The 14,095-nt window shown below is 52.3% G+C and overlaps 1 protein-coding gene across 1 annotated transcript in view; it reads left to right on the plus strand.

Annotated features, from left to right (window-relative positions):
* Shb (SH2 domain containing adaptor protein B) overlaps positions 1–13,812 on the plus strand; it is a 108,052-nt gene extending 94,240 nt beyond the window's left edge. The window contains exon 6 of the mRNA XM_005078744.4: positions 12,968–13,812. Within this exon, the coding sequence (XP_005078801.2) occupies positions 12,968–13,151 (184 nt within the window). The 3' untranslated portion in view covers positions 13,152–13,812. The remainder of the gene's footprint in view (positions 1–12,967) is intronic.
* The last annotated feature ends 283 nt before the right edge of the window (positions 13,813–14,095 follow it).

Consider the following 14,095-nt stretch of genomic DNA (forward strand, 5'->3'; position numbering starts at 1 on the left):
CTGGCATTCTTTCTGCCCTGTGGGGTCCGTCTGAGCCAGACACACCCTCCTTGCCACCAGGACTGCACCGGGAGTTCCTAGCAGGACCCATGTCAGGCATCCTCTGGCAGCTTTTCCCAGGCAGTTGTAACACGTCCAAACACAAAGAGACAAAGGCCTGGGGGTTAAGGTGGAACCTGAAAACGGGGCTCCTCCGTCTGGCTCTACCCCATCGGGGTTTCTGCTTTCTTCTCTGAGCCCGGTCTGCAAGCCACCGGTGGGAGAGTGCATCCTCATTGTTCCGGGTGCACTCAGAGAAGCTCGGAACCTGTGGGGGGGTGCAGGGTCCCCCTGACCCCAGACTCTTGTTCTGTCCTGACCCTCCCTTTAACTCTTTGCTCAACTAGATGTGGAGGTGCTGCGTGGAACCTTGAGTTATCCAGTAGCCGGCAGCAGCTGGAGCCAGCTAGGTTGGGAGTGAAGAGCTGGCCCCTTGGGAGGCAGCTGCGTCATCTCCATGAGGGACAGGGGCTGTTGGTGGACGGGTGACAAAGCAAGAAGGGAAAGCAATGGCGTAGTCGAGCACTGTGTCCAGGTTTCTGAGCAGCTAGGGAGCTGGGGGAGCAGGGGCTCTGAAAAGAGCTGGGAGGTGTCCCTCCCAGACTCCCTGCTTCCTCCTGGTGTGCAGACCTGGGAGGCAATATGTGCTATGTGCCCTTTGTGTCAGCCTGCCCCATCCTCCCCTCTACCAGACACACAGTATTGTCCTTTGTTCCTCCCAGGTCCTCTCCAGCGTCTGAACCACCCCGATTACATTTCCAGCAGGTTTTTAATTATCTCCTATCTGCCCGCTTCCATCTGCCCGTGTAGCTCAGCCACCAGGGGAGGCATTCCAACTGCCCATTCGTCACCAGGAAGCCTCCATGGCCTGGACACTTGCCTTGGGAGGTGCTGACTGATCTCTCCAAACCAGACATTTCTTTCCAATCACCCCCACACCAGCTTGTTAATATAATGGATTTAATGAAACTTTTGCCAGTGCCATCCAGGAAATGGTTGCTTGGGGCCTCCAAGGAGATCCCATGGGATGCTGTAGGAAGAGAGGCCATGAGGGCAGCTGCAGAGAAAGTCTGCAGAAGAAAGAAGGCCATGGAGCCAGAGGATCAGGTGTCCCCTACAAGCCGCTTCCCGCTTCTGTGCCTCTGAGGCCTTGCGTAAGGACGGACATGGGGCCTTAGGGAATCGTGCTCGCCTATGGCATTGAGAGGCCGTCCAGGTGCCGTGGGGTCACTGCAGTCTCGGTGACCTCAGAGAGGGGAGTGAAGTGGAGGGTTTTGTTATTCTTAGACCCTGGTAAACAATTCAGAACTCCCATAGCAAGCCCCTTCAACCTTAACTAGAGGCAGTTGGTGGATCTCAAAGCCACCGTTCCATACCATAAAATCACAGATCATACATGGAGTTTAACTGTTCCCTAGATCACCCGGGAGTTAGAGCCAAAGGGGCTTTGCTTTACCTAGGTCAAGATCTCAACAAGCTGCCGGCTAAATCCCCGTGTCCCACCCCTGGCTCTGCTATGCTGTGACCCATCTGAGCCCTGTGAACATGGTCTGTCCTCTCGTTTTCCTCATGGATGTTCTTGGCATTTGAGGCAGATTTATAAAATAAGCCATCGGGTTTTACAGCCCTCATCTCGGCTCCCACAGCTCAAATGCAAAAGCTGTAAAAGAACCATTTGGCTTTGTGTATTTGGGGCGGGGTATGAGTGAGGAGCACACCCAGGAGAGAGGGGTATACAGGCACGCCTGGCACTTCTCCAACCTGCTCACGCCCAGGTGGGGCCCCCAGTGAGCAGTTCTTGACCCCCAAGAGAGTATTTGCCACTTTTAATCATGCATGTGCTTTTTTCCTTTGTTTCTTTCTTTCTATTTCACCCAAGAGGAATAGCAGAGATGGCTGGATTTAACAAAGCTGGCTTATTAGAAGTGCTTTAAATAGAATACCTTTTTCCCACCCCATCTTGAAGTTTTCCTTCTCCACATGTGGCTGATGGCCTCTGGGTTTAGCCTGCCACACTCAGATGCTCAGGGTAGGGTGTCCACACAAGCAGGCAGAGGAGAATTCTAGCGGGGCATTGGGAGGCGTCTTGGATGTGGGGACATTTGAACAGGGCCGTAGGATACACAGAACTTGTATTAGCCTTCCTGCTGGTGTGAGCATAGTGTCTAAAAGGAACAACTGCAGGGGGGGACGGCTCATTTTGTCTCATGTTTCAGTCCACGGCAGAGATGGCGAGTGGCTCAGCATCGATGGTGGGAGAGAGTGGTGGAGACCACTCTCATCATTGCAGATAGGTAGACCAACACAGATTAATCTTCAAAGATTCACTCCCGTAGCTTCCCTCCCCAGCTCAGGCCCACCCCCTAAGGTGCTCGTAGCCCCCAAAGCAGCGCCACCAGCTGAGGAACAAGGGTTCAAACATGAGCCTGTGGGGGCACAAATCCCAGACTTGAGCCATAACAGATTTGAAAGGAGGAAACGGGGCATGTTGTCTGTTGCAGCATCCCCAAGATGATTTAAATTGAGGTTTGGAGAGGGGCCAAGCCATGTCTCCTCACCTGTCATATTGGGTGGACTAGCTTCCATGAAATGTCACCTAGATTTCATTTCCAGATTAAAACCGGGCTATGTAAACTCAGGACCCTGCCTTCCAAGTTGCACTCTTTTTTTTTTTTTGTTTTTTTTTTTGTTTTTGTTTTACAAGACAGGATTTCTCTGTATCGTTTTGGAGGCTGTCGGTCCAGCCTGGCCTCGAACTCACAGAGATCTGCCTGCCTCTGCCTCCCGAGTGCTGGGATTAAAGGCGTGCACCACCAACACCCAGCCCCAAGTTGCACTCTTATAGTTGAGGCTGCTGACACCTAAGTCATGGCATTGAGATGACCATGGAGCACTAGAGAGATGGCAATCAGGAGTGCATCACTGGGCAGTCCTGCCACTCCCCAGAGCACCCCACTTTGCCTCTCAAGATCAGGGAAGCCACAGATGACTCACCTGGAGCTGTGTCAGCCACCAGCAGTCACAGTCATGCACCCTTTACACAATCTCAAGCACATCTGGGCTTGCAAAGAGGAAGGGATGTGCTAGACCAGCCTTCCGTGGGGTGTGAGGAACCTGCCCTGCACCCTGAGCTTCGTGTGGGATCTGGTCACTTGTGCTGGGAACCACATTAAACAGGCTATGAGCAGTGTCCCCTGAGGCCTATGGAATGCCAGCAGGGACAATGATGACAAGCTTGGGACACTGCATGAGTTCTGACTGAGACTCAGACACCTGGACCCTGTGGCCTGAGCACCCAGACTATGTGTTCCACCTCTGCACACCCCTTCTGATTTCCAATTTCAGGCTGTGGAAATAATCATTTCTGTCCAGGATGGTTCCGAACACAAAACACCATCCAGGGTTGGCCCTTTGTGGGACTCCCACTTTCAACAGTCAGTCAGTTCTGTTAGTGAGTAACTAATTACTTGCAGCCATACTGGAGGGAAAAGCATAATTAGTGTGGCCAAACCCTGGCCAAATAATAAAATGGAGGCTCTGTTGTGTATCAAGGCAGAAATCAATTTCATTAGGGAGCAAAGAGCTAGAGATTTAATTTTGAAAACATTCTCTACCTTGTGGAAAGAGGATACCAGTAAGATGCCAGAATGAATGTCCAACGTGAGTGGTTTTGCCCTCCAAAAGCCCAGACAACTGAGACGTGACCGTGACCTTTTGGGATTGTCAATCTGAGTGTGGCCTAAGCTGTGGCTTTTGCTTCTTTGCCGTCTTGAACATGTGTCCTTAGGTTTTGGAAAGGAGGGAGAACTTTCTGCACCTAGTGTCAGTAGAAACCTGTGGGGAGAGAGGCGCGTGGGCAGGTCAGCAGGCACCCACCATTACCCTCGTGTGGCAGGACCCGTGGCCTAGTTAAGCAAACCCACCAGCAACACCAGGCAGGCCAATTAGGTTGTCAACACCAGAGTGACTACGGTGGGACACCGCCCTGTAAGGACATCTGGAGAGGAGTCGCCTCCTGTGCTCTCTGGCCTTCCTAGGGCAGACAGACCACCCAAGGAAGGCCTGCCAGAACCAGAGCTTGGAGCCTCAGCGACCACCAGCAAGCCCGAGTGCGTGTCAGCTCTGGGGAGGGACTGAGCGCCCCAGTGCTGCAGGTGAGCAGTGTGAGCATGGGATGCTCACACGAAACGTCTGCATGTCTATCACAAAGGCATTTCCTCCTCAGATGGAAGAATAGAGGTACTTTCCAGTTTCAGGGGTCAGGATTCCCTGAAAAACACACTGAAGACAGATTCTGTTCCAAAGAGGCCCAGAGAGTGCAAGCCTGGAAAGTGTCTTCCGGGACACACCCTAAGGGAACAGCTTTTGAGAAGGCGCTCTGCTCCTCCAGCCTGGTACCCGTGAGAATGGAAGGCTTTTGTTCCGTGCCTGAGTAGCCATTTCTCAGCATGTGTTTAATCAGACATCAGGCCTCTGGGTTTGAGTGGGTGGGACCTCCATGGTCATCTGGTCCCGTCTTCATTGCATAGATGGAGAAACGGAGGCCTTGGAGGAGGAAGCAGGCCAGGACCCTGAGTCTCAACCCTGAGCTCTGACCACTCCCGCCAGTGTTTTTAACACTCAGCACTGTTAGAGGTCATGTTTATTCACAGAGACTGTGTTTGTTAGTACTGAGACCCTCTCCTCTCAGGTCACCTGGGTTGGCCTTAAGCTTACTGCGTAGCCCAGGCTAGCCTCAAACTCCTGATCCTCCTGCCTCTGCTCCCCAAATGTTGGGGTTCCAGATTTCCCACCACACCCTGCTTCCCTCTTGTTTTCTCCGTCACATAACAATGTGGCTTTGTTTTCCCAGCCAACGAGGGAGGTTTCAGCCAGAGGACAACTTTGGCCATCATGGGTTTGAGGTTGCCAGTTTGGCCATGAACAACAGATCAGACAGGCTTGGGGGGACGTACTGGTTCTGGGCCCAGATAGACTGGAGCCAGCAGACGGACCAGATGGACAGCGAGCGATTGTGTGCAGTTTCTCCCCAGCAGGGGAAGTGAGGCCCATATCTATCGGGGGCCCAGCCCTAGGCCCTGCATTTGTACCAGAAGAGACCCTGCCTACCCTTCATCTGCCAGCTCAGACCCTGGAGCCTCAGTGATGAGAACGCTTTGCTCAGGTGAAAGAGTGAGCTTAAGGGGCATGACTTGGGGTGTGGCTCAGGGTAAGCATGGGCCTCAGACCCAGAGCTGACTAATCTGGGGTTGTACCCATCCTTGTCTCCCAAGTATATTAGGTCTCAGATCAGGAATGTTCTCCATCTGTAGGTATAGTCTCTGAAATTTGGTTATGGAAATAGGAGGGATAGGTGCCAGGATTGCTCTTGGAAGTAGTTTAGAAGGCTCAGGAACCAAGCCGTTTGGCAGGTTCTGTGTTATGTCTTGAGCATTCACCAAGGAGCCAGATGGCCTTGCCTTAGCCAAATGGTCACATTTGTTTATCCTGAAAGTGTCTGGGAGGACAACTGTGTGATTCCGGTACTGGTGACTAAAGAGTGTGGCTTTATGCTTGACATTACGAACATTCTAGACTGGTTTTTGTTTTGTGTTACCGTCTTCATGGCTCCCTACTAGATGCTCAGCCCTGGGCTGTCCAGACATTGCCAAATCCTTCTGGGTCAGATGGGGTGATGGGCCCGGTTGAGAATCTCAATCTCCTAAGGAGAATGTGGTCTGGGAGAGACCTGCCCTTTTGTCCTGAATGGATTCTGTCCATCCCTTTTGGCCCAGGTTCATGACTCCTGCCTTAGGTTGTGTCTGTGTCTCAAGCACAGAGTGTCCCCATCCCTCCTCCACCTTTTGCAGACGGTCCCTGAAGCCCAGAGACAGAGGCTGCCCTGTAGTATAGCATCAGTGGGATCACGACTTAAGTCAGTGCATGGCTGATGCCGGCTGCCCTCCTGCAGGTTTCGTGTGAATCAGAGGACGGATTGGGAACACTGACCCAGGAGGAGACACCTACCAAACTACTGTGCTATTTGCATACCTCAGCAAGCGGGAGGCTCACTCCTTCTGCCCAAGTCCTGTCATTAACAGCTGCTAGGATGCCTCTTCATGTGAATTTTTCCCTAAGAAAATTGCCCTTAATGGTCTCATCTCGCCCTCCCTCCCTCTTTGTGTGTGAGAGCGAGCCTTTACCTGTCTCTGTCCTCCTGAAGATGGCGCTGCCTTGATGCCTCATGATTTACAGAAGCTTTCACCCTGGGCTGTCACTAACAGCTTGAGGAACACTGGGTGCCTCAGGAAGGCTGATCCCTGTCAGTGCCTTTACTGAAAGTGTAATTATTTAGCTATAAATCAAGCTGTTTGACTCAGCGGGGATTACATTTAGACGTTAGCCACCACTGGGCAGTCTTTGGCTTGTCACTGAAGGCTCTTTGGAGGTGATGGGGTGCAGATGCTCAACCTATGGTCCTGTCAGCCTGCTCTGTCCTCCCACCTCTTTGGACTCCTAGGACATCTCCTGGAAGGGGCCTTGGGGCCCCTAGCTTGTGTACTTGGACAGCACGGTCCATAGCAAAGGACACCTGTTCTGCTGACGCAGCTTAAGGAGCTCCAGGGTCCTAGTGACCCAGAAAATTGTTTCTCCCTCACTTGAGCATTTGTTTTTCCTATCTGTGCAATGGGTAAAGGCAGAGGTTCCTGTTCTGTCCGGTCCCGCTGCAGTTTAGTCCCAAATAAAATACACCGGCGCTTATATTATATTATATTAATTATAAACTGTTTGGCCTATGGCTCAGGCTTCTTATTGGCCAGCTCTCTCTTAATTATTAACCCATTCTATTAATCTGTGTATCTCCACATGGTCTTAGCTTACCTGTGGTGCCCGAGCCTCTTGCTTTCTTGGCAGCTACATGGTGTCTCTGTCTTTCCCCTTCCCAGCATTCTCCTAGTCTGTAGCCCCGCCTATACTTCCTGCCTGTCCATTGGCTGAAGTAGTTTTATTCATCAACCAGTGAGAGAAACATTAATTCTCTGCGTACAGACAGACATCCCCATCACATGGACATGTGCGGTCCACTGCTGAACTGCAGGGTCTCGGTGATCAGGCCCTGAGCAGCACTGCCTGCTTCAGTGACCACACCTCTCACTCCCAGCATGGGTGGAGGGGGGGGGGTTCAGATTTGAGGTTAGCTTGGGCTACATAGCAAGACACTGTATTTGGAGGGAGGGGTTGGTTTTGGTTTGTTTTTCTAGACAGGGTTTCTGTGTGTAGCCTTGGCTGTCCTGGAACTCTATCTGTAGATCAAGCTGGCATCAAACTTAATGAGATCCACCTTCTGTCTCCCAAGTGTTGGGATTAAACATGTGCATCACCACCACCCGGCTATTTTTTAATTTTTACTTTTATTTATAATAAAATTATATTTTAATTTTAAATATAATTTAAACTACTACTATTATTTTTTAATTTTTATTTAGTATTGGTGTTTTGCCTACATGTATACCTAATGAGGGTGTTAGATTCCCTGGAACTGGGGTTATAGACAGATTAGAGCTGTCATGTGGGTGCTGGGAATTGAACCTAGGTCCTCTGGAAGAGTAGCCAGTGCTTTTAACTGGTGAGCCATCTCTCCAGCCCCAAGACCCTGTCTTCTCTCCCCCCCCTTCCCCCAAGACAGGGCTTCTCAGTGTATCAACTCTGGCTGCCCTGGAACTTACTTCGTAGACCAGGCTGACCTGGAACTCACAGAGATCCACCTGCCTCTGCCTCCCAAGTGCTGGGATTAAAGGTGTGCGCCACCAACGCCCGGCAAGACCTTATCTTTTTGTTTTGTTTGTTGTTGTTGTTGTTGTTATCCTGTATGCCGAACACAGCTTGTCTTCCCAGGCTTCCAACAGTCCTCTGTTGTCCAAGATGGGCTGCGCACCCTCCCCCTCCCTCAGTGGTTGAGTGCATGGCTATACCTTTCAGGAAGACAGAATTTGGGAAGAAACTGGTCTCACGTTTGTGGTTCGTGCATAGGCGTGTGAGCTCATGCAGAGGCCAGCTCAGGTGTCCGGCCCACTGTGGAGAGTTTCAAGTTTTGAGAGGCATGGGTCTCTGTATCCACCTGCAGGGTTGTTCCTCTGAGTGCGACTCCCCACCCCCCCACCCCCGCTCACTCTCCAGCCTGCACTCCAGAGCTTACAGCTGGGGAAGAGTCAGAGGGCCGCAATTCCCTGCTCTAGGGGGGTACTAGGAGCCCAGAGCAGACAGTCAGTTAGCTGGGAAGCATCAGTGAGCAGATACGGACACCCACTGTGGGTCTCCAAGTTCAGGGATTCTGTCTCCCTCCCTCCCTCCCTCCCTCCCTCCCTCCCTCCCTCCGGACGAGGCCCACCTGGGCCCATCTGATGAGGTGGCTCCTCAGAGAAGATGAGGTCACAGTAGTAGCTGCAGGTCCTGGGTGTCCAGCTGAGAAAGACGCTCAGACTACCGAGTCCAAGAGATACGGGCTTGAGGCCGGGCGTGGTTGAAGAAGTCTAATGCTAGCACTTGAGAGCTGGCAGGAGGGTCGAGTTTGAGGCCAGCCTGGGCTATGTCCTTGGAGGAAGAGAGAGGAAGAATTGAGCTCCCAATCTTTTCTGAGCCTCAGTTTCCCCATCTGCAAGTGATGCCAGACGTGTAAGTTTGGCTGTGTATCTATCTGGTGGGGGTCCGAGGGCTGGTGTCCTGAACTCTGAGTCACCGCTGGGAGCCACGGATGGGCCAGGGCTGAAGAATGAAGTGAAGCACCAGGCTCGAGGAAGCGGATTTCAGGTCAAGGCGGAGCAGAAACCTCCTGTGCGATTCCCACGGGGTTCCGCGGTGCAAGTCCCGGAGGGCTATTTCCTCCTTCCTCCCACATCAATATTATATGCGAGTGTTTTTAAGTCATTTCATCATGAAAAGAAACGATTTAACATAACTATTACCATGGATTCTTCATGAAATATGCATCAAGCAATTAGGTCTAAAAGCTAGGGGTGAGGCCTCGCTCGCACCCTGGCTCAGCGCGGGCAGCTGTGACTGAGTGATGTTTTATTAAAGCTCATGATTAGGCGAGGTGGGGCCTGTTATTAGGCCAGCACACGCCAGGCATGCTTGCTTATCCTGGGGACAGTGACAAGGAGGTGCTTTTTGTGATGGTAATGAGCGATCTGAGTGCCCTGACAGCCCCAGCACCCTGCCCCCCCCCACCTCACCAGACTCATTAAACAGGTCACCCACCAGAAACACCCCTAATTGTGACTTGGCTCTCACAAGATGTCCTATCAAAGGAGACAGAGCCAACAAGAACAGTTGGCAGGAGCCTGTCAGAGCTCTCTGGGAAAGGTGCTGTCCCAGAGCTACCGGCACCCTTGCTGCCACACCATGGAGAGGAGGGTGGGACCCGCTCTGCCTAGAGCTTGCCCCCCTGGGCCTGAGCATGAGCGCGGGCAGAGCTCTGTTGGACTCTGAAGCCCCTCTATGGGTGCTTCTCTGGCCTGTTGACTCCAGGGTATCAAAGGGTGAGGGTACAGTGGCCACAGGCTACTTCTCACTAAACCTCCTGTACGAGCAGCCACAGATTCCCTGTGCGTACCCTTGATCTGAAGCACCCCGCTGGTCCCCCAGAGGTTCGAATGCTCTCCCTGCTATTATAATTTGATTTCTGTTGCTGTGATAATACCTTGCCCAGGATTTTTTTTTTTTTTTTTTTTTTTTGGTGCACACCTTTGATCCCTCCACTAGGAAGGCAAAGACAGGCAGGTCTCTGCCAATTTGAGGTCATCCTTATCTGCATAGGAAACTCGAAAGCCAGCTAGGGCTACACAGAGCCTGCTGTAGAAGAAATGAAACCCAGACCAAAATTGACTCGGGAAGGAGGGCTTATTTGACTTACAATTCCAGGATCCAGTTCATCAATGAGGGGGTGTCCAGGCAGGATGTTGGACAGCTAATCATACCACATTCATAGCCAAGAGCAGAAAACCAATAACACACACACACACACACACACACACACACACACACACACACACACACACACACACACGCACAATTGACCTGCCTACAGGGCAACCTGATCTAGACAATTCTCCCAGTGAAATGTCCCTGGTGACTCCAGGTTATGTCAAGAAGATAGTACAAATGAACCAGCACCTGGTACCATCTGTTACAAGTGGTCAAAGCCACCCCCAGTTGGCACTTTTAAGTCTCTTATGATTTGCCAAGTTGTGATACCACCGTGTGTGTTTGTGTGTGTGTGTGTGTGTGTGTGTGTGTGTGTGTGTGTGTGTGTGTCGCATGACCTTTAAAGTGCCTGAAGCTCCAAGAACTTGGGGTAGGGTCACCATCCTGTCTTCGTGGATAGGGGCTTCACTGGTTAGGACAGGCCATTCCCAGTTCCTGGGACAGTTTTGTGTGTGGCCTCCACCCAGCACCTCTGGTCTCTGGCATGCCTTTGCCTAGTGAGGTCAGCACCAAGGGCATGGAGAGGACATTTGCTTGGGCCCTCCTGCCGCTCCTGCTACCCCGCCTCTTCATGTGGAGCACTAAGGGCATTCTGGGAGAGACTCCCCAGAGAGAAGGGGGCCTTGCTAATTGTTGTGGTGACTTCAAGTCCTTTGTGTGCACAGAAGTGCAGGGGGGCAGTTTCCCTCCCGATGCCTGGGAATATAGGCATACCCTTCCCCACCTATGGCTGCTAGAGCCATTGCCTCCCTTGCTACCCACTAGATGTCACAAGAATGTAGTGTGATCTCATGTTAACCCCCGACCCTTGCTCTGCTCTTACCCCCCTGGAAGTGTAATGGGAGTTGTGACGTCAGCCTCTTAAGAGCTGTTGTGGCCTCTGTCTTAGAAGTCCTCTGCCGTTGGCCGGGCGGTGGTGGCGCACGCCTTTAATCCCAGCACTCGGGAGGCAGAGGCAAGCAGATCTCTGTGAGTTCGAGGCCGGGCTGGACCGATAGCCTCCAAAACAATACAGAGAAACCCTAAGTCGTAAAAACCAAAAAAGAAAAAAAAAAGTCCTCTGCCGTGCTCCCTTGGATGTGACTGTGGAAGAGTTAAGTTGCTTGGTTTCCAAGACTTCACCGCACTCAGCGCCCTTCCGCACCCCCTGCCCCCCCAGAGGAGAGTGATGACTTTGATGACTTGTAGTCACCTCAGGCACCCTTGGATGCCATCCAGGCTGAGCAGGTCACATCACTGCAGCTCCAGATCCTCTCCAAGCTGGCTGGTATCTGCTGGGGGCTGGAATCCTTGGCCACACTGGGCTTTGTTTTCTCTGTGACATGCTGGCCTTTCTGGGTGTCTGAGGCAGCCAGTGCTCACGGCAGCCCCTTTAGCATGGAGGTGATTGTAGTGTAGTGACCTTCACTTCAGAGCAGAGCTTGCCACAGGCTCTGTAATTAGAACATCACAGCCTGAAAACTCTTGATGTAAATTTCAGTTCTTCACAAGAATTATTCTCTCAAAATGGAATTGCTCTCTCTGAACAGTTTCCTTTAAGCCCAGGGTGACGTCTCTAAATACATTATTATGCGCAGATGTATTGCTCCGTGCCTACATTTCACCGAACATTTCTTCTGCCCATTCGGAGAGGAGAGCGTGGCAGGTTTGGGGGGACCCATTCCATCCAACATAGAGACCAGAAAGGGAACTGGGGCTCAGGAAGGCCAGAGTCCACATGGAGGGCTTTTGGCTTCCCTAGGTGGCCCTGGCTGCTGGGTCCCCCGGGGTGGGCCCTGAGATACTAGCACATTCCAAGTCAGACACCTCAGGTTTCTAACATGGCAGACACTGGGGTCAGGGTTAGGTGAGTGAGCAGCAGGTGGCAGCCTGCAAGAGAGCATGACTGCAGCCTGGGACCTCAAATGGGAGATGTCTTCTGGGACGCAAAATTCCAACAGTTGAGACAGTGGCCTTTAGCATCCATGACCTGTACCCACCTGGCAGGCTGCAGTGGGCCAGGACACGTGGGCTCCCAGCAACTGGAGTTCGCCACTGCTTCTCCTTCAGTTTCTTCAAGTTGTTCTGAACAGATCTGGAACAAGGGAGCGTGGGCACGGAGGCTTGGCCCTGCTCTTCCATAAGCTCTTGGGGAAACTGAGTGTTGGGGTGGGGCTGGGGTTGGGCACGTGTTACCATAGCTTAGAAAGTCAAGTGCAGTTAGAGTCAGCATTGTCTTCAGGCCATTGATGTGAAGGAAGGAACTCTGCCTTGGGGTGCCTGGGAGATTGCTGGCAGAGTATTCCTAAACCATGCCTGTCCACAGTGCATTGGCTATATAGCTCGTCATGTGCTTAACTGTGCTCGGGGAAGCTGGGAAGTGTAATTCTAGATGAGTTGCCCCTTCCCTGATACAGTCACCCTCTATCTAAGAGGACAGTTTGACGGCTGTTGCTACATACCATACTGGCCAAGGCCTCTTGTATGCCTGCAAACTTTTTTTTTTTTTTTTTTGGTTTTTCGAGACGGTTTCTCTGTGGCTTTGGAGGCTGTCCTGGAACTCGCTCGGTAGTCCAGGCTGGTCTCGAACTTACAGAGATCTGCCTGCCTCTGCCTCCCGAGTGCTGGGATTAAAGGCGTGCGCCACCAACACCCGGCTCTGCCTGCAAACTTTTAACAGGTCCCTGTAGAAGGGCTGGGTTTTACCCCCTCCCCCAAAAACACAGAACCTTGCAGATACAAAGTCTTTACATAAGCAGTGGTTTCTCCCATTCCCCAATCAGATGCTGGAGTGGAGGGTGCTCCCAGATGTGGCTGGGAGACCTTGCCCCGGGGCCCAGGGACAGCTCCGGGGGAGCGCGTGCGCGCACACGCGCACACACACACACACACACACACACAGGAACAGGAGTGAGTGACTCCCTGCAGTGTCTCTGCACTCCCCGGGCACCGTGTGCGTCCTCTGACGTCTGTGTTTCCTTCACAGGAGCAACCAGGGCTTCATGCACATGAAACTGGCCAAGACCAAAGAGAAGTACGTTCTGGGTCAGAACAGCCCCCCCTTTGACAGCGTCCCGGAAGTCATCCACTACTACACCACCCGGAAGCTACCCATCAAAGGGGCGGAGCACCTGTCCCTCCTCTACCCAGTGGCTGTGCGGACGCTGTGAATGGACCAGTCTCAGGCTCGCCCTGCCCTGTGACCACGCCTGACACTTGGAGGAGCTGGCAGGGCACCGGCCGGCCCGGCGTTGCCATCGGTGCCCAGCGTGCGTTGTGTGTACGGTACTTGCGCACCACTGCATGTCTTAGAATGCTGTTGTCACTTACAGGGACGGAGAAGGCCTGGATGAAGAGGGACAGCCTGCTGTCACACCACCCCAGCCCCTGTCCCACCCCCTCCTTGAGTTTCTGTGAATTAAAATATTTGCAATCCAAAGAGATGCCTTCCAGGGTGAACAAAGGTGGAGCTGCTCCAGCGGTGGGCGGGGCCCAGCTGTGGGTGGGGCCCAGCGGTGGGCGGGACCAAACCCTGGCCTGCATCTCTTTGTTCTCCAGCGGTCAGGAACTCACCTGTGTGTGGGCAAGGTTTTCCCATTGGTGCTGGGAGCCCAGGAGGCCCTGGGAGCCACCCCTCTGGTGCATGTGTGAGTCTCTGGGAGTGCATATTGAGTGTAAAATCACTAGAGACCATGTCATAAACCAGAGTAAGCCCCATCTACTTTTAGATGTATACTCTGTAATCGTTAGATGTCAAGGAACCATTGTGCAGTCGAAGAGGATGCAATTATTTATGAATAGGGTGTGTAAATAAAATAGTCATTTAATATATATTACTAGCCCTTTTTTAGTTTTTTTAAACGTGTCTCTGCAGAGAGAAATGCTGGCCTACTGGTTTTAATTCCCAAGCAATATGTGTTTCCTGGACTTAGCCTGCCTGCATGGCAGGCCCTGTGGAGGAGAGTGGAGAGCTCAGCCAGGTCTTGGCAACTTTCTAGACACCTGAGTGACCTCTATGGGAACTGGGCCTTGGCAAGTGGAACCACACAGCCAGAGAAATGGGCACAGCCTGTGGGAATGTGCGACCAGACCCTGTATTGAGTCTCTAGCCATG

The sequence above is a fragment of the Mesocricetus auratus genome, unplaced genomic scaffold (genome assembly GCF_017639785.1).
Source record: "Mesocricetus auratus isolate SY011 unplaced genomic scaffold, BCM_Maur_2.0 Super-Scaffold_6730, whole genome shotgun sequence".
Classification (NCBI taxonomy): Eukaryota; Metazoa; Chordata; class Mammalia; order Rodentia; family Cricetidae; genus Mesocricetus; species Mesocricetus auratus.